Below are 22,180 nucleotides of genomic sequence, written 5' to 3'. Positions count from 1 at the left end.
TCTCCTTCTCTCCCCTTCCTCCAGCCCTTGTGTTCTCCGTTCTGTGATACACAGACTCTCTTCCATCTTCTGCCTCCATGAGAGCCCCCTCCACTTTTATAAAATATTGTATTTTGTAAAACTTTTAATTTTATGTTGAAGTATAGTTGATTAACAATGTTGTTTTTGTTTCAGGTGTACAGCAAAGTGATTCTGTTATACAGATACCTGTATGTGTTCTTTTTCAAATTCCTTTCCCATTTAGGTTGTTATATAATATTGAGCAGAGTTCCCAGTGCTATACAGTAGATTCTTGTTGCTTATCCATTTTAAATGTAGCAGTGTGTACACGTCAACCCCAAACTCCCTAACTTTCCCTCCCCCCACCCTCCCCGCCTGGTAACTGTAAGTTCATTCTCTAAGTCTAGAAGTCTGGTTTTGTTTTGTATAAGTTCATTTGTATCATTTTTTAAAGATTCCACATATAAGTGATATATTATCTCTCTCTGACTTACTTCGCTCATCTCTGGATCCATCCGTGTCGCTTCAAATGGCATTATTTTATTCTTTTTAATGGCTTAATAATATTCATTGTGTATATGTACCACATCTTGTCTATCCATTCCTCTGTTGATGGACATTTAAGCTGCTTCCGTGTCTTGGTGATTGTAAACTTTGCTGCAGTGAACACTTGGGTGTGGGAACAGTACAGAGGTTCCTTAAAAAACTAAAAACAGAGCTACCATATGATCCTGCAATCCTACTCTTGTGCATATAACCAGAGAAAAGCATGGCCCGAAAGGGTACAAGCTCCTTTTACCTTACTGCCTTTCAGGAAGAATGGCTTTCCTCAGGCGTTTTGCTTTGTCAACAACAGCCACCTTTAAGTCTGGGTATAAGTTCAAACTTGAATCAATCCAGAGGTGGGACTTGAATCAGTCATAGTTTTCTATGCCTCATGCCTATCATAATTCCTTCACTTAATGCAGAAATAGCTGATCCTTTAAGACAACTGGGGTTCGCTGGTAGCTCAGTGGTAAAGAATCTGCCTGCAACGAAGGAGATGTGGGTTCGATCCCTGGGTCAGGAAGCTCTCTGGAGAAGGAAATGGCAACCCACTCCAGTATTCTTGCCTGGGAAGTCCCATGGACAGAGGAACCTCTCTGGCTACAGTCCATGGCATCATAAAGAGTCAGACACAACTCAGCAACTTAGCACACGTAAGACAATTAGCTGTTCCATTTATTTACTTAGCAAATATTGATCGAGCATTGACTTCATGCCAGATTTTGTGGTGCAAGCTGGTGCACTGGCAACCTGCCAATTGAGTCAGCATCAGTCCCTGCCTTCGTGGCATTTGTAGTCTAGATACAAGATACTAAGCAGATTATCATGGGTGTAGTGCATATAAAGAATGAAAAGTCAGGAAAGGCTTCCTTGATTAAGTGTTAACTCCACTGGAGTGAAACTGGGTGTCTGGAATTAACTAGGAGAATAGAGATGGGGTGTGGAGAGAATGTTTCAGGTGAAAAGACTAGCGTGTGCTAAAGTCCTGTGGTTGCTGTGATCACTGTGCCAATGAACCTGAACGACAGTCATGTGTAGAGCGCTGAGGATGAAGCAGACCTGGGAGGGAATGAGCCTGCAGGGTAGGTAGGAGCCAGACAACAGGCCGTCTCATGATGCAAGATCAGGATTCGTTTTCCGCACCGAGAACAATAAGAAGCCACTTGTTGATTGATTTTAAGCAGGAGGATGAGGTGATTGGAACTGCGCTCTAAAACGTCTCTTTGGTTCTAGTATGCAATGTGGATCTGCGGGGATGGGGGTGGGGACAAGCGCGGACGTGAGAACAGAGAGCAGAGGGGTTGCTCTGGTCTGTGCCGCGGCGGAGGCCATGGACACGGGGAGATGGGGCGTCCAGGAGGATTTCCGCGATCAGACGACCAATGAGGAAGATGGGGGTGGAGAGTCCCAAGAAAGCATCCAGCAAACTGGTGCTGGTGCTGCCACGCCGTGAGCATTAAAAGCACTGGAAAAGAGCCCTATCTTGTGTTAAAAAATAGTCGTTCAGCAGTTTGCTCTTCGGGTGTGTCTGGCTCAGCTCTCATCCGGCGACTTCAGCTCTGCGCCCTACTCGGATACCACGTTCGGGACCTAGGTGCGAACTCAGACCCTCTCAGTTCTTGAAGGACCAAGTAGGTACCAGACCGGCCAAGTGGCCTAGCCACAGCGCGAGAAAGATCCAGAACTGACTCTATGCAGTCTGGAGGAAGAAACGAACACTAAACAAGCAAGCGGATTCCCTTCGGACAAAACTGATCAGTAACCGACCCCACAACGCGCGAACGCCGGACTGCCGACTGGAGAGAACACCTTCTGCGCATGCCCGCCGCCGGCTCGCGCGCGGGAGCGAGCCGGGACGACGCCACCTCGCGGCGTCTACGCCTGACGTCACTGACCAGCGCCGGCCGGAAGAGGCGCTGGACGGCGCACGTGGGTGGAGGCGCGTTGGGCGGGCACATGGCGAGTTCTGCGGGGTTGGCGCTGTGCGGGCATGCGCTGGTGGTTCGGGGCGGCAGCCGGTTGCTTGCTACCTCCACTTCGAGCAGGTGAGGGGTCGTTCTGGAGCAGAATCCCAGGTTGCGGTCGTGCGCCAGGGCCTTAAGATTCCGGTTCTCCCGTCCCGCCGGGCTGCACCTGCCTTGGGGTGACCCTAGGGAGCCCTGCTGCTGCCTGTGAGCTCTCCGGTGCCACTTGACCCCGGCTGCGTGCCTGCGCCGCGGAATGTCCGCTCTCCCTGCCCTTCTCCCAATACCTGCCCAGGGCCCCGCTCCCTCAGCGGCGGGCCTGCGGCGTTCTTTGCCGGTTCCGCTCCAGACACTTCCCGGCTCTGCGGGGTCCGGGGGACGCACTTCTCTGGGGCGTGGGAGGAAGACAGCTCTTGGCCTCTCTTGGGGAGAGGGGTTTACTCCCGGGGACCACGTTCGTCGCGCTCCTGCACTCGCCTCCCTCTCTATGCGTCGCTGCCTGCTTCCACATCCCTTGACCCCGCTTTGCTTGCCTTTCGGGGCGAGGGTCTTACCTGACACCTCCTTGCTGGAGGGTACCCCCAGAACCACAACCGCTCTCTTCTTAGTGGCTCTTTGTAAGGTCTTCCTTTTGCTTTCTCTAATTTTACGCCCCTTATCGTCCCGGAATGTTTATGTTTGTTTCTTGATCCAGAAACCTCTTGAATATTAGCAGTGGCCAGTTTCGGCCCCGTATTTCCTTTCCCAGGGTAGTTTTGATTCTCCCAAACTTGAGACAGACACTGTGGCTGTAAAATGTAAATGTGCGCTGTGTTCTTTGTTCAGAGTTTGGTTTCAGAGATTCAATAAGATGTTAAGTCTAGAGTTAACAAATTTATTCACAAGCCTGTTGTCTGTCCCAGGTTATTTTATTTTAGAGCCTTATGAAATCTAGCACATGCCACAGTGAGATATGAGAAAATTAGACTCCATCTGGTTGATTCAGTTCACACCTTTTGAGGAAGCCTCGTGGCTGGCTGGCAAGGTTTCTGACTTGGACGACTGCTGCGCATCCTACACTGCAGTGCTCCATATGAAAAGAGTTTGGCTGCAGTCACTTTAAAGGCTATAAATTAGTTTGGGATGTCTGTGCCAGGCATTGGAGTGGCGGGGGTTGGGGGGAGCTTAGGGCCTGGTAGGGAATGTGGGTGGCTTCTATACTGGTAAGCGCTTGGCAGGCACTGGAGCTTTTCTGGAGCAGATAAGATTTTTCTAAACAAGTACCCCAAGTTTTAAACTTGGGTGCATAAGGCTCACTGAAAACTGAGTAACATAGCCATCATGCGCTGATTTTCTAGTTGTTAAAGAGTGGTATATTCCTGTTGAGTTTTTGTCCTCATTTATTTCACTTAACTGATTTTTATGGACAGACCATGACAGTTATGTGTAGCAGATACAAATAGGTTCAGCAAATTAAAGCTCCTTAGCTGTTCCCTGAAATATCTTATGGAGTCAAGTTCTTGTGGAGAAAATCCTTACTGAGGATGCAAGTACTTTTTGATCCAGGTTTTTTTTTTTTTTAAGTGAGTATTGTAATGAACAAAGTGCTTCATTTAAAATATTGCTGTTATTTTTCTTTAGTGATGATGACAGCCTCTTCATATATGATTGCAGTGCTGCAGAAAAGAAGTCACAAGAACATAAAGGGTGAGATTGTGGGGAAGCCTCTTCAGGGCTGACTGATAGTTTGAATAATGGTACTGTTTAGTCTGAGAAGTAAATTGTTTTATTTGCTGAATTCTTCATTTCTGTTACCCACCTGTGTGGATAAACCAGAGACCACCTGCAGAGAGAAATGTGCTATTGACTTTCAAACTAGGCATTAAGAATATGAGAACTTAAAAATACTTCAAATTAGTTTCTGTCAGTAATTAACTATTTTTATTGGTACTTTGAAATAACAGGCAATTTAAAATGCATTGAAAGCAGGTGTATGAAATTAGATAATTGAAAAAAGAAAAGTGTAGTCTTAAAAATTTTTTTTTGTTGGAGTATAGTTGATTTATAACATGTTTCGGGTGTACAACAAAGTGAATCAGTTATGCATATATATATATATATATCCACTCGTTTTTAGATTCTTTTCCCATATAGGTCATCACAGAGTATTGAGTAGAGTTCCCTATGCTCTATAACAGATCCTTATTAGTTATCTGTTTTATATATCAGTTCAGTCGCTCAGTCGTGTCCAACTCTTTGTGACCCCATGAATCACAGCACGCCAGGCCTCCCTGTCCATCACCAACTCCCAGAGTTTAGCCAAACTCATGTCCATCGAGTCGGTGATGTCATGCAGCCATCTCATCCTCTGTCGTCCCCTTCTCCTCCCGCCCCCAATCCCTCCCAGCATCAGGCTCTTTTCCAGTGAGTTTGCTCTTCGCATGAGGTGGCCCAAGTATTGGAGTTTCAGCTTCAGCATCAGTCCTTCCAATGAACACCCAGGCCTGGTCTCCTGTAGCAGTGTGTGTGTCCGTTCCAATCTCCCAGCATATCCCTTTCTCACCCATTTTCCCCTCTGGTAACCATAGGTTTGTTTGGTCTTTCTCTATGGTGGTTTTCTTTAGAAGAATTGAACTTGGGACCCACTTTTCTTAAAAAATACGATTTGATCCCTGCCTCTAGTTGTGGATTAGTTCATGTCCTTGAGGGAATGGTCCATAGGATCTGAGGGTCTTTCCAGCTCAGCCCTTGGGATCTGGTGTGTATGCTGAGAGGCTTTTCTGTATTTGCTGCACTCCTTAAAATTAGAGTGGTCTTGATCTTCTCCATGTCCCTCAATATGTCTCGTATCCTGACTACACGATCCTCATTGCACTTCCTACCTCTGTTCGCATTATAATCACACAGGACCAGCCTGAACGGCACAGCTTCAGTTGCTCAGGTAAGGCCTGACCTGCCTCCTCTCTTTCTCAGGGAGGACGGACAGCCCGTGGATCAGGGGAGTGACACTGTTCTGGCGTCCACCTTCTCCAAGTCTGGCAGCTATTTTGTTTTAACTGATGACAGTAAGCGTCTGATTCTTTTCCGTACAAACCCATGGCAATGTCTGAGTGTCAGGTATGAAATGCTAACGTTGAACTGTTAACGATGTTGAACGCACAACTTACCCTTGCATGCCAGTAACAGTCGTGATAGCAGCCACAGCGTCAATAGTTAACACGCCGTACCAGCCCTGTGGCGGGCGCTATTGTGAGTGCTAGGCTGGTATTAGCTGACTTAAGTCTCTTAGCAGGCCGGTGAGTGGGCTGGGGGCATTGTTCTCACCCTTCCTCCCTGGCCAGCAGTCACTCAGTTCAACTGGGCCCGGTCAGAGTTTGTGCTCCTGGCCACCAGGCGATCTGCTTCCAAACAGTGTTGTTTCTCCAGCCCCTGAGAGTGTTGGGGGCTTTGTGTAAGGTAAGGCGCCTGGGCCACAGTTTTCACTTGGTGAGTTTTTTTAAGATGGTGCACTTACTTGAGTATCCGAAAGGCTGGGGCTCAGTGTTAATGGAAGAGGATGTCACCTGCCTTTCCCTGGCAACAGTTTCCTCACCATCTGTTTCTGCCCCTGGAACTTGGAGTCCCCCCTAGAGATCACCTCCTCTGAGGCCGTGAGGCTACAGGCTTGGCCTCTCTGTGGACGAGGGTGAGTCTTCACCACAGGGCCTGTGCCCACTCTTTGGGCTCTTGACCCTTGGGTCCCTCGTTGGAACGCTGACCTCTTGGGGAGGTGTGGGGCCACGCGCAGGGCCTGCTGCTCGAGTGCGAGTTGGAGGCGAGCTTGCGTTTTGGACTTGCTAGAAGGCGAACGCGTGAGGGAGTTGTCCCTTCTGTGTGTGTCCGCGGGTAGCGACTCACTCTGGATGTGGACACAGGAGCGTCCATGCAGCCTGCCACAGTCCTGGGTCCTGATACCAGAGCTCCTACCCTCGAGAGTGTGAGCATCCGGGGCTCATGGGTGCCCTGGCTGTTCTACAGGAGTCTGAGGAGGGAGGGAGGAGGCGTACGTGTGGCATTGGGCTTGTTAATGAGGGAGTTTAGGTAAGACTCCTTGAGCGCAGGGCAGGGCGGGGGTTCTTGGTCCCTGTGAGCATGCTCGGGTCTCTCCCCGAGAGTGTGGGCTGAGGGGAAGGTCCCACGTCGCGGGTTTTCTCCTTAGGAGACCTGAATAACATGGGCTGTAGACCTTAGTGGTCTCGGTACCTGGTGCTTTTCTTGTATGTGTGCTTCTGGCTTTTAAGTTGATATCAGCAGAGTAACTTTGTGTAGGAGGTGCTTGTAGTAGGTGGTTTAGAAGACAGGTGATGTAATTTTATGATGTTAAGGAACCAGATTACAAACTTCAGGGCCTCTGTCCTATTGATTGCTGGGTAAGGGGTGGGGTCAGGGGCGGGGCCAGGGTGAACTTCAGCTCTTTCCATGCATTTCCCTAGAGCTCAGCGCCTTCCCTCTGTTACTGGTGAAGCTGCTTTTGGAGAAGGGGAGCAGGGTTAGTTTTATCACCGAGGCGAGGACAGTCCCCCACCCCCCCATGTCCAGCAGACATCATCCAGTAGGGGGCGCTTTACCTTTGGGGCACAAACCCCTTTGGGATCTGATGGACCCCTCAGAACAACACCCACCCTTGGTACGTCTGACATCCAATTCATCCACGTTTGACCAGCCAGGGCCTTTGCAGCTCAGAGCTGGCTCCAGTGGGCCCTTTCTCTGGCCCTTGCAAGGAAGAGGGAACACAGGTTGCTGGGGGGGTGCCTGAGAAGAGGGTCCTGGGCTGTGAACCCAGTGACTCTGTGGAGGCAGGAGAAGTGCTGAGACTGCAGTCCCCACAGAGACTGGAAATGGTGACCCCAAGATTCCTCCTGTTGGGGTGGCATGGCCAGCCCACCCGACAGTCCTGTCTGATGACCTGTCCCCTACCTGCGAGCTGACACCCTTGAACCTTAACTTCCAAACCCCCTCTGTGCAGCTCAGCTGCATCCTGGAATTGATGTCAGGATGTGTTTAGCCTGAAAAGCTGGAAGCCCCTGGCTGGCGAAGGACCTGGAGGAGGTATGGCGTCCCGCGGCTGTGCGGATGTGGGGCTGCCATGGGGAGGGGACCAGCTTTGGAGGAGTCACTTCCTCCCTGGGTGGACGAGCTTCTTGGGACCCAAGCCCGTTACTGCTGGAGGCTGTCCTGGGCCGGTGCCCCCTAGGGTGCTGTATCATGTGTCTCCCCCCAACCCCCGCTGGGGCTGTGCCTGGGTCCCTTGAAGTTGTTTATCAGCTCTGCAGATTCTGATTAATCCTGCCTGGAGTCTGATTACCTTTTTCTGTCATTGCTTTCCCCGAGTTGATCCCATTACGCCTCCTCAAGGGGGCTGCACTGGCGTTGAGGAGCAGAGATGGTCCAGTGACTGCCGAGCCCCTGGCAGCACCCCTGGGCCAGGTGGGGCCTCCCGCTCAATTCTCGTTCCCCTCACCCTTCTCAAGAGGTGGGCAGGGGTCTGATGGTCCCTGTGGGGGGAATGTAGTTCCTTTAAGCTTCAGTTTCTGTCTCAAGCTGACACTTGGTGTCCTAGCTGCTGTGAGCCAGGATAGATGCCAGCTGTTTTTCTTCTACTTTAAAAAAAAATTTTATTTGGCTGTGCTGGGTCTTCATTGCTGCATGCGGACTTTCTCTAGTTTTGATAAGCGGCAGCTACTCTACTTGCCATGCATGAGCTTCTCACTGCAGGGGCTTTTCTTGTTGCAGAGCATGAGCTCCAGAGGCATTTGGGCTTCAGCAATTGGTGGTGCTCAGGCTTGTTTGCTCTGAGACATGTGGGATCTTCCTGGACCAGGGATGGAACCCATGTCCCTTGGGTTGCAAGGCAGATTCTTAACCAGCGGACCACCCAGGAAGCCCGGATGTCAGCTCTTTACGGGGCAGCGGGTCCCTGGCAGCCCTCGGTGATGACAGAGCCAGGACCGGCTCTTCTGTGATGAAGCCTCGTGTGTAGATAGATGGCAGGTGTTTGCGTGTGAAGCGGTGGCATGGCACCTGTCTGATGTAAGATACCGCTCAGCAGAAACAATGGAAAATGACAGCAGGAAGAAATACCATGACCCCTGGCCCAGGACGAGCAGTGGGCGGTCGGCCTGTGTCGGCATAGCTCTAGTTTTGTTCCTCGTGGCTCGTGGACATGACTCACCTCCTGGCTGTCACGGATCAGGGGTTTGAATCTGTGACATGCCTCCAGTGGAGGGTCGCTGGTGGCGGGTCCCCTGTTGGCTCTCGGCGTTGGACCCTGCTGTTCTCAGGTGCTGTGCACAAGTCGTGCTTGTAGGATCCTGGTCCAGGCAGCAGCGCCAGCGGTGGGTGGGTGGGAAGCCAGAGGGCAGGGGCGTCCTCCATGGTTTGGGTTGCGGCCCAGAGCATGTTTAGTGTTTAGGAAACTGGCCTTGTCACCTCCCACATGTATAAAGAGGCCAGGGGGCATTCTATCAGGACAGTCTTTAAACACAAGGCTAATTGAGAGGGTTAGACACTTAGATACTCACCACCCATATCTTAGTACATGTTGAGAAGAAACAACATCATGAAAGTAGATTTGTCTGAGGCTCTGGCTCTGTTTGCATCCTCACAGTTACTTTATGTTTTTGGCACCATTTTTGGTAGCTGCCACATGGCAGGAGCCGCTGGTCAGGTGGCTTGCAGGTCAGCAGTGGCCCTGGTGCCAACCCCTGTAGGCTGACCGCGGGCGTCTCTGGCCTTGTAGGACCGTGGTGAGGAGATGCACAGCCCTGACCTTCACGGCCTCTGAGGAGAAGATCCTGGTGGCGGACAAGTCTGGTGATGTGTATTCCTTCTCGGTGCTGGAGCCGCATGGGGGCGGCAGGCTTGAACTCGGACACCTGTCGATGCTGCTGGATGTGGTGCGTGGGCAGTGGGTTCACTGGCTGCAGTCGGGATCAGGGTGAGGAGCGGGCCGGTGTGGCCTCTGCCGTGGCAGGGGCAGCCCTGCAGACCTGGGGGTTGGGCTTTCAGAAGGTGAAGCGAGGTGAAGGAGGGCAGTTGAGTTAGGGGGCGGCAGGGTGGTCTAGTCGAGGAGGAGGGGTATGGGAAGAGCAGATGTCCTCCAGTCCCCCAGCCAGGAGCTGCCCCCCGCCCCCAGGCACTGAGAGGCCCATGAGGGCTGGGCTGCAGTGGGGTGGCGGCTGGGCTGGCGTGGGGCCCTGTAGGGAAGAGGGGGCGGACCTGGTGACTGGCTGGACATGGGGACACACGAAGGACAGAAAAGTGGGTGGGAAGATGGGAGTGGGCGATGCCGGGCATCCAGATACAGCCGAGGCCCTTGGGGGACACCTGAGCTGAGGCCTGGGGAAGTCGGGCGGGAGCCGGCGTGCTGACCACCGGGTCTGCCCTTCTCACCGCGTGCACAGGCCGTGAGCCCCGACGACCACTTTGTCCTCACCGCTGACCGGGACGAGAAGATCCGGGTGAGCTGGGCTGCAGCTCCGCACAGCATCGAGTCCTTCTGCCTGGGGCACACCGAGTGAGTCCTGCCCCCTGCAGAGGGAGGCTCTGGCTCTCAGCTGGGGAGGCTGGTGGTGAAACGGGAGGCGCCCGCCCTGGGAGGAGGTGACCAGCCTTAGCGCCTGGCCCGCCACCTGATGAGATCCCAGTCCAGCTCACCCCCTGGTACCAGGGCTATGGAACTTTCAGAACCTCCTTCCCCTTTGAGAACCTGTTTGCTGGAGGTGTTCTGGGTAGCATCCAGGTTTTCTCTGTAGCATCCAGGTCTCGGTCCCCAGCTTGCCGTCGCTGCAGACTGTCTGACCTTGCTGCCCGCAGGAGGCCCTTCCCCAACAGCCACTCTGGTCAGTTAGGTCATCCGTGGTTTCCACACGGCTCGGGGCTTGTTTCTGGAAGGCACATCCTTCCTCAGGGTCGATGGCCCGGCAGCCCCAGGCAGTGGTCCACGGTCAGCGGGGGTGGGTGTCAGGGGACAAGGGACATGCGTCAGTCATTTCCCTCGTCCACGCAGGTGTCTTCTGGCCCCCAAGCGCTCGTTCAGTGAGTGGACTTTGATGTTGATCTGAGGGAGGCGTTTCTGCAGACTGTCGATCTTTTTGGGCAAATGGCTGATGACAGTCTGTGGGCAGGAACAGCAGTAGGATTGGCCCAAGTGTTGTAACGAGGTGGAGGAGGGACTGGTGGGGTGGTTCAGTTCTGAGCTTGCTGCTGTCTCCTTGGTTTTGAGTGGAACGTAAATGTTGGCCTTGAAGGTCGCTGCTTGCTGGGTTTGTGAGTGTATTCTGTCGTGCTGTCATCCTCAGAGCGGAGTCACTCCTAGGACCCGCCACCCCCACCCCCCGTCTCTGCTGTGCCCTGCCTGCCCCAGCGGGGCACACTCTGCCTCAGAAGGGCATGTTCTTCTGTGGCTCGGCCCCTCTTTCATTCCTCTGCGCTCTCAGGAACCCCCCGAGAATGCCTGCCCCCCCGCCCCCGTTCTTTTTTCTCAGCCTTTGCTGTCAGGTTCAGAGCCATGAGCCACCAGGTGTGGAGTGAGGTGTGCCATTAGTGTGAACAGGGGATTCCAAAGGCTATGAAAGAGCAGTGTGAAAACAGCTGGTCACTAATCAGTTACATTGATGCAGGTGGAGATGATGAGTTAAGGCAAAAACCTAGTGTTAGAGTTAATCTTACCAGAGTCTGTTTATTGAAAGTGGGGTTACCGGCGAAGGTAAGCTGCCCTTGGTGGCTCGCGTTGGGGCTGGATGGGCCATTCCGCGCCAGTGCTGACCCCCAGGGGTGCCTGGCCTGGGCCTGTCTCTCCCCAGCCCACCCAGTCCCCTGCCCCCTGGGGGCAGGGTCTTCGTCAGGCTTGCTCCTTGCTGTCTGCAGCCCTTGGCACGGTGCCTGGCACACAGTATGTGCTCAGTGGGTGTTTCAATGAGTGAATGACCAGTTGTCACCCTTGGTTAAGGCCCTGGAAACTGCAGTTTCCGCCCATTTCCTGTTGAGATGGCCCATACCCGATGTCATGGTCACGCTGTTGCGATAAACACAGGTCAAATTCAGCATGTACTTTTGTTCCTTTTGGAGGGCCTTTGGGGAAGGCAGTCCTGGGGAGGAGGACTGGCCCAGGCCAGGGTGAGGCTCCAGGTGGCTGGGAGGGGGACTGGTGGATGTAGGGAGCCATGGGGGTCCCTCCTTGTCCAGGGGTCCCCAGGCGCCCGAGTGCTAGATCATGTTAGAGATGGGAACACAGCAGGCACCTCGGCCCCTCCCGGGCTGGGAGCTGCTCTCTGGGGGAGTGGGCTGCTCAGGTGCGGCGCAGTGAGTGCGACTCTGGCTGGTGATCAGTGGTGCCCCTCCCCGTCCGCTGCCCCCACCCCCGCCCTGGCATCTCGGACCCCATTGAAGTGTGTGCCCTGGGGCAGCTTCTCAGTAGGGCGGGCCCTCTGGGGCCTTCCTAGCAAGCGCGACCCGGAGTGATACGCACTCTCTGCACACAGTCATGTTGCTCCGCGTGGTTTCTCTTGGGGTCCGGGTCCAAGGATACGGGCCGGACAGAGTCACAGCAGCACCTCTGCTTCTCCCCTGTAGGTTTGTGAGCCGCATCTTCGTGGTGCCCAACCACCCCGAGCTGCTCTTATCGTCCTCTGGGGTAAGTGCTCCGCTCCCCCCGTGCACCCCCAGTGGGCGACAGGGCGGGGGTACCCTGGCTGGGGTGGGCCCGCTGTGAGCAGCCTGGCTTTGGCTCCCAGCTGTGGTGTGAGGTCAGCGTGTGCGTTTCTTGAGCGGCCGCCCACTAGGTGGCGCTTGTGGCTCCCTGTGGAGCTGACTGGCTAGCTCCCTGCTTCAGGCTGTGTGCCTGTGTGCGCCCTGCACTAGAACAGCAGTGTGTGCATTCTGGTCTGAGGGGTCCTTCCAGCATCGTGATCTCAGTTAAAGAGTTTTGTCGATGGGCCTTTCTGAATCCTAGAAGGACCTGGTTCTGTCCCGGTGCCGATGCGCTCGGCCCTTCTCCCTGACCCTTCTGTCGTGTGTGAGTGCGTGGAGAAGGCCATGCACTTGGCCGTGGGGGAAGAGTGACCAGTGAGGACAGCTGCCGGGGCCCGAAGCCTTAACAGCTGGGTGACTGGGGGCACCTTCCTCTCGGGATTGCCAAGCAGCCCGCAGGTCTGGTTACTGACAGCGTCTGAGTCTTTCTTTCTCTATAGAAGCTCTGCCCACAGCCTTTCACCTTTGCCTCTCCACCCCTTTAGCGTTTTCTGCAACTCGGGGGCCTGGGGAGGACTGGGGGCGCCTCATGGACCCGCTACAGGCAGCCCTTCCGGGTGGCGACCACGCCCTATTTCCTTCTCCACGTGTGGTTTCTGTCGGTTTTTACATTTCTGTTCTCTTGTCCAGTACTCTTGCCTAAAAAATCCCATGGATGGAGGAGGCTGGTAGGCTGCAGTCCGTGGGGTCGCTATGGGTCGGACACGACTGAGCGACTTCACTTTCACTTTTCACTTTCACACATTGGAGAAGGAAATGGCAACCCACTCCAGTGTTCTTGCCTGGAGAATCCCAGGGATGGGGGAGCCTGGTGGGCTTCCGTCTATGGGGTCACACAGAGTCGGACACGACTGAAGTGACTTAGCAGCAGCAGCAGCAGTCCTGTTCTTGAAAGCTATGCCTGGTCCTGTGAGAGTAAAGAAGAAAGTAAACATGCCGGAGTTCCCAGTGGTAGCTGGCTTCTGTGGGTTTTGTTGTAAGCCTCTTATAATAAAGGAGAGTACTCACATGCACAGAGAAGTGTACTGACCGCCTTTGGTCTGGTTGCTCAGCTTTACCACATCCAGCATCGTGCTTCTACTCCTTTTCAAAGAAATGCAGGAGTTCTGGCACTGGCCATCCTGGGGGCCTGCCTGCCACCCCCTCACATCCTGGGTTCCTGCCCCGCCTCCTCACTGGTCATCCTGGCCCAGGAATGGTGTGTGTGGTGTGTGCCCTGCACGCTGTGAACTGCAGTTTGTGTGTTTATGTGAAAAGCCAGACACTGCTCTCAGGCTTCGAATGGAAACCCACACTATCCCCCTGTCCCCCTGCCGAGGCCAGCCCTGGGGGACCTCAGCTGTGTCCTTTTCGGCCGGTGCTTCCAGGCCGCACAGGAAACAAGCGCAGGCAGCCCCCGTTTGAGGGCGCACGTCGTGGGGCAGGTTTCTGAAGGTGCGGGAGGTGCCCTCTGCCCGCCCCCCCACTCTCAGTGGTCGGGCAGGTGGATGGGTCTCTGTCCAGGGTTTCCCTGCAGGTCAGGTGGTCGAGCTCCAGGGTTTTCTGTCTGGTGTTTGGTTTGCTTGGTTTTCACCCAGCCTGCTTGTTTTCTGAAGTCCGAGGCCATTGAGCCTGCGTTCCCTGTGTGATGTCTGATCACCCTTCTGGACGTTTGGGGGCCTTCTCACCCCATAGTGTGGAGAAGGAAGGAGCGGGGTGAGAGGGGCTCGCAGGGGCCCCTGAAAATGGCTGCATGGTCTGTGGCTCGCTCTTTCTGAATCTCAGTTCTGCACCTGGGGGCTTTGGGTTCCTGCCTCTGGAGCCGCCCTCACCCCACTTTTCCCGGAACCTGTATCAGGCGGGCACTGGCCCTCTCGTCTCTTTCTCTCTTTTCCTTTTATGTTTCTTTTCGTGTGTTCCTGCTCCCTGTTCTGCTCTGTCTTTCTGCGGGAGTGTTAGTCTCTGCTCTCATCCTTGGAACATTTTTCCTCACAGCCCCGCTCTTGCATCCTGCGTGCAGACCTTTGCAGTCCCTGAGGTGGTGTGACGGTGGGGTTTTTAAGGGATTTTCCTGTGTGTGTCCCCCAACCCCCCACCGGTGTGTCACTCATCTTTCGAGTTTTCCTCGATGTCTGGTGCCCGGGTGTCCGAGCTGGGCGCCAGGCCTCGTCGGATGCCAGCGTGCACGCGGCTGCATCTCGCTCGCCGTCCGGAGCGTCTCTGTAGAGGTTTGGTTCTGTCCTGCTGTCTCGCGATGAGTGCTGCAGCAGGTATTTCTTAAGGTTACCCTCTCTTTCTTACTTTACTGAGGTGATAGTTTATGACACCTAGGTTTCACGTGCACAGCGTTGCATTTTGACTTCTGCACACTCTGCAGCGCGCTCACACCAGCAGTTTAGTTTCCATGCATTGCAGTCCCATTCAGGTGACCCCCTGCACTCATCTTGCCTTCCCCTCTGGTCACCACTACTCTGTTCTTTGAATCCGTGTGTGTGTTATTGTTTGATTTATTTTTTATGTCCCACTTAAGGAGTGAAATCATAATGGCATTTGTCTTTCTCCACCCGATTTATTTTACTTGACGTGATACTCTCTAGGTCTATCCATGGTTTTGTTGCAAATGGCAAGATTTCATTCCTTTTTTATGGTTGGGTGATGTTCTCGTGCATGCCGTGCTTGTGTGTGTGTGTGTACCACTTTTGTCTGTTGATGGGCTCTTAGTTTCTATCCCTTGGCTGTTGCAAATAATGCAGCAGTGCGTTATTTATAAGGGTGCATACATCTTTTCAAAGTAGTGTTTCTGTTTTCTCCTCAGGAGTGAGATTGCTGGCTCATTTGGTGGCTCTGATTTCTTGAGAGGCCTCCATAGTGTTTCCCACAGTGGCTGGACCAGCCTCCATTCCTGCCATTGGTACACGGGGTCCCTTCTGTCTGCGTCTTCACCAACATCTGACATTTGTTGTCTTTTCGATAGCAGCCCTTCTGGCACACATGGGGTGCAGTCTCACTGTGGTTTTGATCTGCATTTCCCTTATGATTGGGGGTGTTGGGTGTCTTTGCCTGTGCATGTTGGCCGTCCGTATGTCTTTATTTAGAAAAATGTCTGTTCGTATCCTCTTCCCATCTGTAAAGGTTGAAAGGTTGTTGAGTTAATTGAGTTCCTTGTCTGCTTTGGACATAACCACTTACCAGGTGTATGATTTGCAAATATCTTCTCCCATTTGTTTGGTGGTGGTTCTGTCTGTCGTTTCTTTTGCTGTGCAGAAGCTTTTTTGATGTAGTTTGATATATTTTTGCTTCTATTTCCTTTACCTGAGGAATTTTATTTGGAAAGGTCTTGCTGAGACCAGTGTCAGAGCATACGGCCCGTATTTTCTTCTTATGGCTTCGGGTCTTACATTTGCCTTTAACCCATTTTAAGTTCATTTTTCTGCATGGTGTGCGATTGTGGTTCCGTTCTGTCCTTTCGCACGTGACCGTTTTCTCCACATTTTATTGCAGAGACTGTCCTTTCTCTGTTGTACGTTCTTCGCTCCTTTGTTGTAGATTGTTCATATGTGCCTGGGTTTGTTTCTGGGCTTTCAGTTCTGTCCCACTGATAACGTGTGCCTGCTTTTCTGCCATTACCATACTGTTTTGATTATTGTAGTTTTACAGTGTAGCTCGGAATCAGGGAGTGTGACACCCTTCCCCTTTATCATTCTTCCTCAAGATTGCTTTGGCTCTTCAGGTCTCTTGTGATTTTCATATACATTTTAGGATTTTTTTTGTTGTTGTTGTTTAATGTCTGTGGAAAATGTCATTGTCATTTTGGTAGGGGTCAGGTTAAATGTTCAGTTTTAGTTAATGATGGACATTTTAACAATGTTAACTCTTGTCCATGAGCATAAATAGTCCATTTGTTCATGTCTTTGGTTTCTCTCGGCAATGTCTTCTACTTTTCTGAGTACAGGCCTTATACGTCCCTGGTTAAATTTATTCCTGGGTATTGTATTCTTGATACAATTGTGTGTGGGGTTGTTTTCTTAATTTTTCTCTTTTACTTTGTTGTTTCTGTGTAGGAACTCAGCAGAGTTTTGAGCATTGATTTGGTACCCTGAAACTTTGTTAGTTATTATCTCTGGTAGTTTTCGCTGGAGTCTTCAGGGTTTTCTGTAAAGAAAACCACATCGTCTGCAAGCAGTGGCGGTTTCACTTCTTCCTTTCCAGTTGGATTCCTCTGTTTTTCTTGTCGGATTGCTCTGGCTAGGGCTTCCAGTACTGTGGTGACTACAAATGGGCACGCTTATCTTGCTCCTGGTAAACCCTTTTTTTGCGTTTATGTTATTTTTGGAGCTCATATCAGGCTGTACCAGTTGACACTCTCATGGGTAACAAATGGACGTCCTTTTTGCACCCATTCCTGAGCAGTAACGTGGATCGTTCTCAGTGCTCATGGGCCTCACATGTTTCTCTGTGTGCGGATGCATGCACATTGATGGAACCGTGTGTGTGCGCACGCGTGTGTGCATGCGTGTGTGTGCACTGCAGTCCCAGCCCGAGTGCAGCAGGCCTCATCTTTGACCCCCAGCACAACAGGGTGTCTTGTGTCCTTTCCCATTTAGCTGTGTGGGGTCCCCCATGTGTTCTTACTGGTCTGTGTGATGCTTTGCAGTTCTCACTAAGCAAAAAGCCTTTAACTGGGAGAGGTGCGCTGGCCGCTGCCTCCATGTTATCGTCCCCATGACCTGGTGAAGCCTGGATGCCCCACTGGGCGCTAACCGTCCCTGGTGTCTGCAGGACTGCACCCTGAGGCTCTGGGAGTACCGAAGTGGCCGTGAGTTACACTGTTGTCCCCTGACCAGCCTGCAGGATCCCACGGAGCCCTGGAGTGACAAGGTAACCCCACACGTTTGTCTCGGGGTCTCTCTGGCTGCTGGGATCCTGTGGAAAAAATTCCTTTTTCGTTGGAGAAGTTTTTTGCTGTCAGTGCAGACTCCCCCTTGGGTTCCTGCTGCCACGGTGCCCCCATTGGAGCCGTGGCCAACAGAGGCCTGTGTGTACCACTGCCTTCTTCACAGCCGTGCCCTCCTCAACCTCCTGACACCCCCGGATGGTGAGGAGAGGCAGGGCATAGAGGGGACTGGAGTGAGCGGTTCCCGATGCTGGGCCTGGCTGTACCTGCGTGAGCCCAGAGCCGCCCCCCAACCTGCTCTGAGAGCCGTGTGTGGCCCCACCGCGTCCTTTTTGCTCCTCCTGGCTCTGACCGCAGGTGCTTCCTCTGCCAGGACCTGTGGATGCTCACGTACATACTGTCCGTGGGTATAGTCCCCTTTTCTTCCCTGTGTGCTCTCTGCCCTCCTTTCTGACCAGTTCCGTTGACCTTGGAGACGCTGCACAGGCTCCGTGAGGCCCGTGTGTCAGAGCTTCCTGTGAACTGTGCCCTCCCCGGGGTCTGGATAGTCCTGCAGGGTCTTCTCTTGCCGTGGTGGACCACACACGGGGACTGTCTGTCCTGCAGTGTTGCCTGAAGTTAGAGCAGGGCAGCCAGAGTCCAGTGCCGGCCAGCTGATGTCACTGAGGCTGCTGCTTTTCCTTCCAGAGGTTTGCTGTGTCCAGGATCACTTACTGGAGCCAAGAGGACTGCGTGGCGCTCTCGTGTGACGGGTGAGTGAGCCCATGTGGACGTGGCGTCGCTCCTGGTTCCTACAGGCCCATGAGGGTGGGAGGAGGCTGGGGGACAAGAAAGGGGCCTCTGGCTCGGCCTTGCCCCGCCGTAACCGTGACTCTCTGAGCCCCGCTGCTGCAGCAGGGGCGGGTTCCTTCCTGTACGCCAGCATCGCACGCGCTGCTGGTGCCCGCCAGTGTGCAGGCAGCCCTGGCCTCTGGCTGGCCCGTTGTGCAGCTGGAACCCCGGTTCTTGGTCAGCTGTGGTAGCGTCCACCCCACTAGGGCCCAGCTCAACACGGGAGACCCTGGGGGCTGCAGTGCAGGCGAGGCGAGCGTGGGGAGCACAGTCACCCAGCTGTGCCCTCCTGAGCATTGTCCACGTGCTGGGAAGGGGGTTGGGGGGCCTCCCACCTTCTCACCTGTCCTGATGAGCACCCTGGGGTCAGCATCTGAGCTCATATTAGAAAGGAAGATGCAGGATTAGAGGGTAAAATGCTGCCTGGGCTGGGGGTGGGGGGCTGAGCTCACCGCCCGGGGTCCATGCGTTGCTCAGTGGGTGGAGCGGCTGTCTCCTCTGCACGGTTTCATCCTGGATGTGTAATTAGCTGTTCCAAGACTTACAGGAACCTTGGTGAGGTCACAGCTCCTGGGGGCAGGGATGCAGGAGTGGCTGGGTGCTTGGGGACTCATGAGGTGGCAGCTGAGACATTGGTGGGCCGAGCATCCCTGGGGCCACGGGCACTGTCCTCACCGTCCCCTCTCTCCTGGCAGGCTGCCTGTGGTCTACATCTTCCAGCTGGATGCTGCCCAGCGACAGCTGGTTCCAAAGCAGCTGCTGACTTTCCAGCACCGGGTGTGGGACGCCGCCTTCGAGGAGGGCCATGGGCTGTGGGTCCTGCAAGACTGCCAGGAGGACCCCCTTGTGCTCTTCAGGCCCGTGGGTGGCCAGTGGCAGGTAAGGGGCTGGACCCTGCTATGCCCCGAGCTGGGAAGAGGGGAGATGGCTGCAGCCCCTTTCAGTCTGATCACGTCCATGCCAGAGGCTGTGTCCCGGAGGGACAGGGAGCTGGGGTGCCTGCTGGGTTCTCCAGTGTCTCGTGTCTACACTGGCGTTTTGGGGGATGTTGCTATTGTTGGTACCTTTTCCCTGTGACTGTCCTGGTAACATGTCTCTTTAGGAGAAGAGCCCACAGCTTGGGGGTCCTGGGTGGGCATCTTTCATTCTTGCAGCCTTAGCACAGTCTTGCACCTCAGGTCCACTGGATACCGAGGGGCCCTGTGCTTGCAGGTGGCCTGGGTGGGCCTGTGTGTCACCTCTCGCCTGGCCTGTGGCTCACCAGGAGCCACGGTCAGGGGCTGGGGACGCTCATAGAGCTCTCTGCACACTTGTGTGTCCTTGTCGAGTGCTCAGGGCCGCCCAGCAGCTTGTTCAGGTGTTTTTATCTGAACAGTAGGGGTGAGCCAGTGCCTGGCCTGTGCCTGCCAGGTTCTGGGCACCTTTAGAGTCACCCGTGATGAGCCGGCAGTGCGCATCCCCGGCTCTGTGTGACGAGCTGCGGTCACTGCTGTGCTGGACGGGCCGGGTGGACGGCCTTGCTGCCTCCTTGGGGTGTGGTGGGCAGGGCTCTCCCGGGCCTGTGTGACGAGCTGCGGTCACTGCTGTGCTGGACGGGCCGGGTGGACGGCCTTGCTGCCTCCTTGGGGTGTGGAGGGCAGGGCTCTCCCGGGCCTGTGTGACGAGCTGCGGTCACTGCTGTGCTGGACGGGCTGGGTGGACGGCCTTGCTGCCTCCTTGGGGTGTGGAGGGCAGGGCTCTCCCGGGCCTGTGTGACGAGCTGCGGTCACTGCTGTGCTGGACGGGCCGGGTGGACGGCCTTGCTGCCTCCTTGGGGTGTGGAGGGCAGGGCTCTCCCGGGCCTGTGTGACGAGCTGCGGTCACTGCTGTGCTGGACGGGCCGGGTGGACGGCCTTGCTGCCTCCTTGGGGTGTGGAGGGCAGGGCTCTCCCGGGCCGGTGCAGCAGCCTAGGGGTTTCTGTCCTCTGTCTGATAAATGCTCTCCGTTCATCTCCTCAGTCTGCTCCTGAAAGTGCTGAGTTAAAGAGGGTCTGTGCTCATGTTCGCGTCAACTGGGCCATGTTGGAAGGTGAGCACTAGTCCTTGGTCTGCTTTTCCGGGGTCACGTTCCGCTGTGGCCATAGCAGGTCCGAGAGCACAGTACCCAACAGGGGTCCGCTTCTTGGGATGAGGATGTGGGGCCTGTGGGGTGTGTGTCCCTTGCAGGGCAGGCGAGCGCCGTGAGGCAGGGCTGGTCAGTCCCCTTAGAGAAGCGCTGCCCTCGTCTCGAGTTAATGTCAGTGGGGCCTACATCCGGGCCGCTTGGTTGGCAGGGTTCAGGTCCCTGCAGGTTGCTGGACAGGGGGCCGCGTGTCTCCCCTTTCCTGTGGCCAGAGGACACCCCGGGTCAGGTGCCAACAAGATGCAGCCTCGGCCCCTGCACCTGGTCTTCCAGGGACCCCGTGTCCTGTGAGAAGCGAGTCCTCGGTGCAGCCAGGCGTGGCCGTCAGGAGGTGGGAGTTCTGGGGGCAGTGCTCGAGGAGGCCCCAAGGTCCATGAGTCCTGGGTGGTCGCCGAGTTCATTCCCTGCTGCAGGAGGGCCCACCAGTCCTCCTTAGAGGTGGAGCCTGGGGTCCCCGTCTGCACTCACGCCTGGCGTTGCCCCGGTTTCATCCCTCCCACGCAGGCTGTGCTGGCATGGACAGTGGCTTCAGCAGCCTCTACAAGGCCGCCTGTGACAACATGACCGCTTACCTGAGGAAGAAGGAGCAGCGGCTGCAGCAGCAGCTGGAGAAGAAGCGGCGCCGGGCCCCGCCCCCCGGGCCCAGTGGGCCGGCCAAGAAGATGAGGGCAGGGGCGTTGGCGCGGGGCTGCTCGTCCTAGCACTTGGGGTGCCCCTCGGGGAGGCACAGTGCTGCCCTCTCCCCTCCCACCCGCAGCTCCCTGACTTCCTTGGGCTGGGCGGTGGTGAGGTCCATCCCGGCTCAGCGGACCCCTGGGGCCTTGCTGGGCAGCTGGACGGGACCATGGACTCTAGAACTTTCTGTCCCCAAAGCTGTGCTGCGGGTCAGCATCACTGGAGACACTGCGTGAGAGTAGTAAGTACACCCAGCACCTCCCTCCCCCTTGGAGGGTGACCACCCACGGGCCTGGCGCGCGTCCTTCCTGCTCGTCCCGCAGTGCAGCGGGCTTCCTGTCAGGAGCCTGGGGGTTGACGTCTTTCCAGCAGCGCAGTGGATACTCACGCTGTTCTCCGCTTGCCCTTCTGGATGGTCTGCCGTGCTGTCCAGCAGGCGGCAGTGTGCCCCTGGGCTGTTAGCCCAAGAGGAGTGAATACTGGCTGCCGGCACTCGGGCCCCATGGAGCGAGGAGAGCTCGTCGCCAGCGTTGGAGACAGGCCTGTTCACGGATGTGTGAGAACTGAGGTGCCCTGGCTGGACACTCACTCACTCCGCAGGGAGGTGACTGGGGACGTGTATGTTTGATTTTGATCTGGACTCTGTGCACTTGCAGCAAAGCAGGAAAGCCAGCTGTGTGCTAATTCCTGATCAATAAAGATGAGTTTTTCTGCAGCTTCTGGAAAATTGCACAGGGACACACGGAGCTGGTTTCAGAGTGTATCGAGCAGAGCCGTGTGGGATGAGTGTGTTCCTTGTGATTGAAACGTTTCCTGTTTGGTTTGAAGAAAGCCGTTTTGGTGGTATGGGGGGCGGTTTCATGGGCTTTGGACACAGGTGGCTTCGTGTATCAAAACCTGAAAGGCTCAGATTGTTCCTTAGTGCCTTGTTTTAATTTAAACGCTGATCTGGAAACAATACTCTTTATAAACCTCTCAGGGTTGCTTCCCACAGGGGACATCAGGGACCGCCCCCCCAGCCCCCTGCCCCGCAGTGCACGCGCGCGCGCACACACACACACACACACTCGCTCAGCCTGTACCCCCTGGGCCCCGTCCGACTCAGGCAGGGTAGTCAGTTGGCAGAGAGAGGGTGAACCTGCAGGGGTGGTGGGGTGCCTTGGCTGTGGTCCTGATAGGGAGTATTCATTCCTAATATGCTCTGAATTCTTGGTTTTAGGAGACATTTGTTTGTTCTTGTTGGTGTCTTTATTTTTGACCGTGCCTGTTTTGGGATCTTGTTCCCTGTCCGGGGATTGAACCCGAGACCTCGGCAGTGAAGCTTAGAGTCCTAACCGCTGAGCTGCTGGGAGGTCCCTCTTG

The 22,180-nt window shown here is 54.8% G+C and overlaps 1 protein-coding gene across 3 annotated transcripts; it reads left to right on the top strand.

The window, feature by feature from the left end:
• Positions 1-1,969: 1,969 nt before the first annotated feature.
• WDR4 (WDR4 tRNA N7-guanosine methyltransferase non-catalytic subunit) lies at positions 1,970-21,533 on the top strand. Of its 3 annotated transcripts, XM_055414615.2 has the most exons (11): positions 1,974-2,591; positions 4,131-4,196; positions 5,463-5,606; positions 9,268-9,424; positions 9,932-10,044; positions 12,102-12,162; positions 17,037-17,135; positions 17,839-17,903; positions 18,678-18,861; positions 19,981-20,050; positions 20,648-21,533. In XM_055414615.2, exons 1-11 carry the CDS (start codon positions 2,365-2,367, stop codon positions 20,842-20,844), a joined length of 1,383 nt encoding a protein of 460 aa, XP_055270590.2. In that variant the 5' UTR covers positions 1,974-2,364; the 3' UTR covers positions 20,845-21,533. The 3 variants fall into 3 exon arrangements, with proteins under 3 accessions (XP_055270599.2, XP_088690779.1, XP_055270590.2); XM_088834653.1 differs by lacking the exon at positions 5,463-5,606 and having other exon boundaries at positions 1,973-2,591; XM_055414624.2 differs by lacking the exons at positions 9,268-9,424; positions 9,932-10,044 and having other exon boundaries at positions 1,970-2,591.
• The last annotated feature ends 647 nt before the right edge of the window (positions 21,534-22,180 follow it).

Source organism: Moschus berezovskii, chromosome 1, assembly GCF_049115385.1.
Source record: "Moschus berezovskii isolate FMDL1 chromosome 1, NW_MosBer_1.0, whole genome shotgun sequence".
Taxonomy (NCBI): Eukaryota; Metazoa; Chordata; class Mammalia; order Artiodactyla; family Moschidae; genus Moschus; species Moschus berezovskii.
Note: the sequence above shows the minus strand (reverse complement) of the source record. Positions and strands in the feature narration are given on the sequence as shown.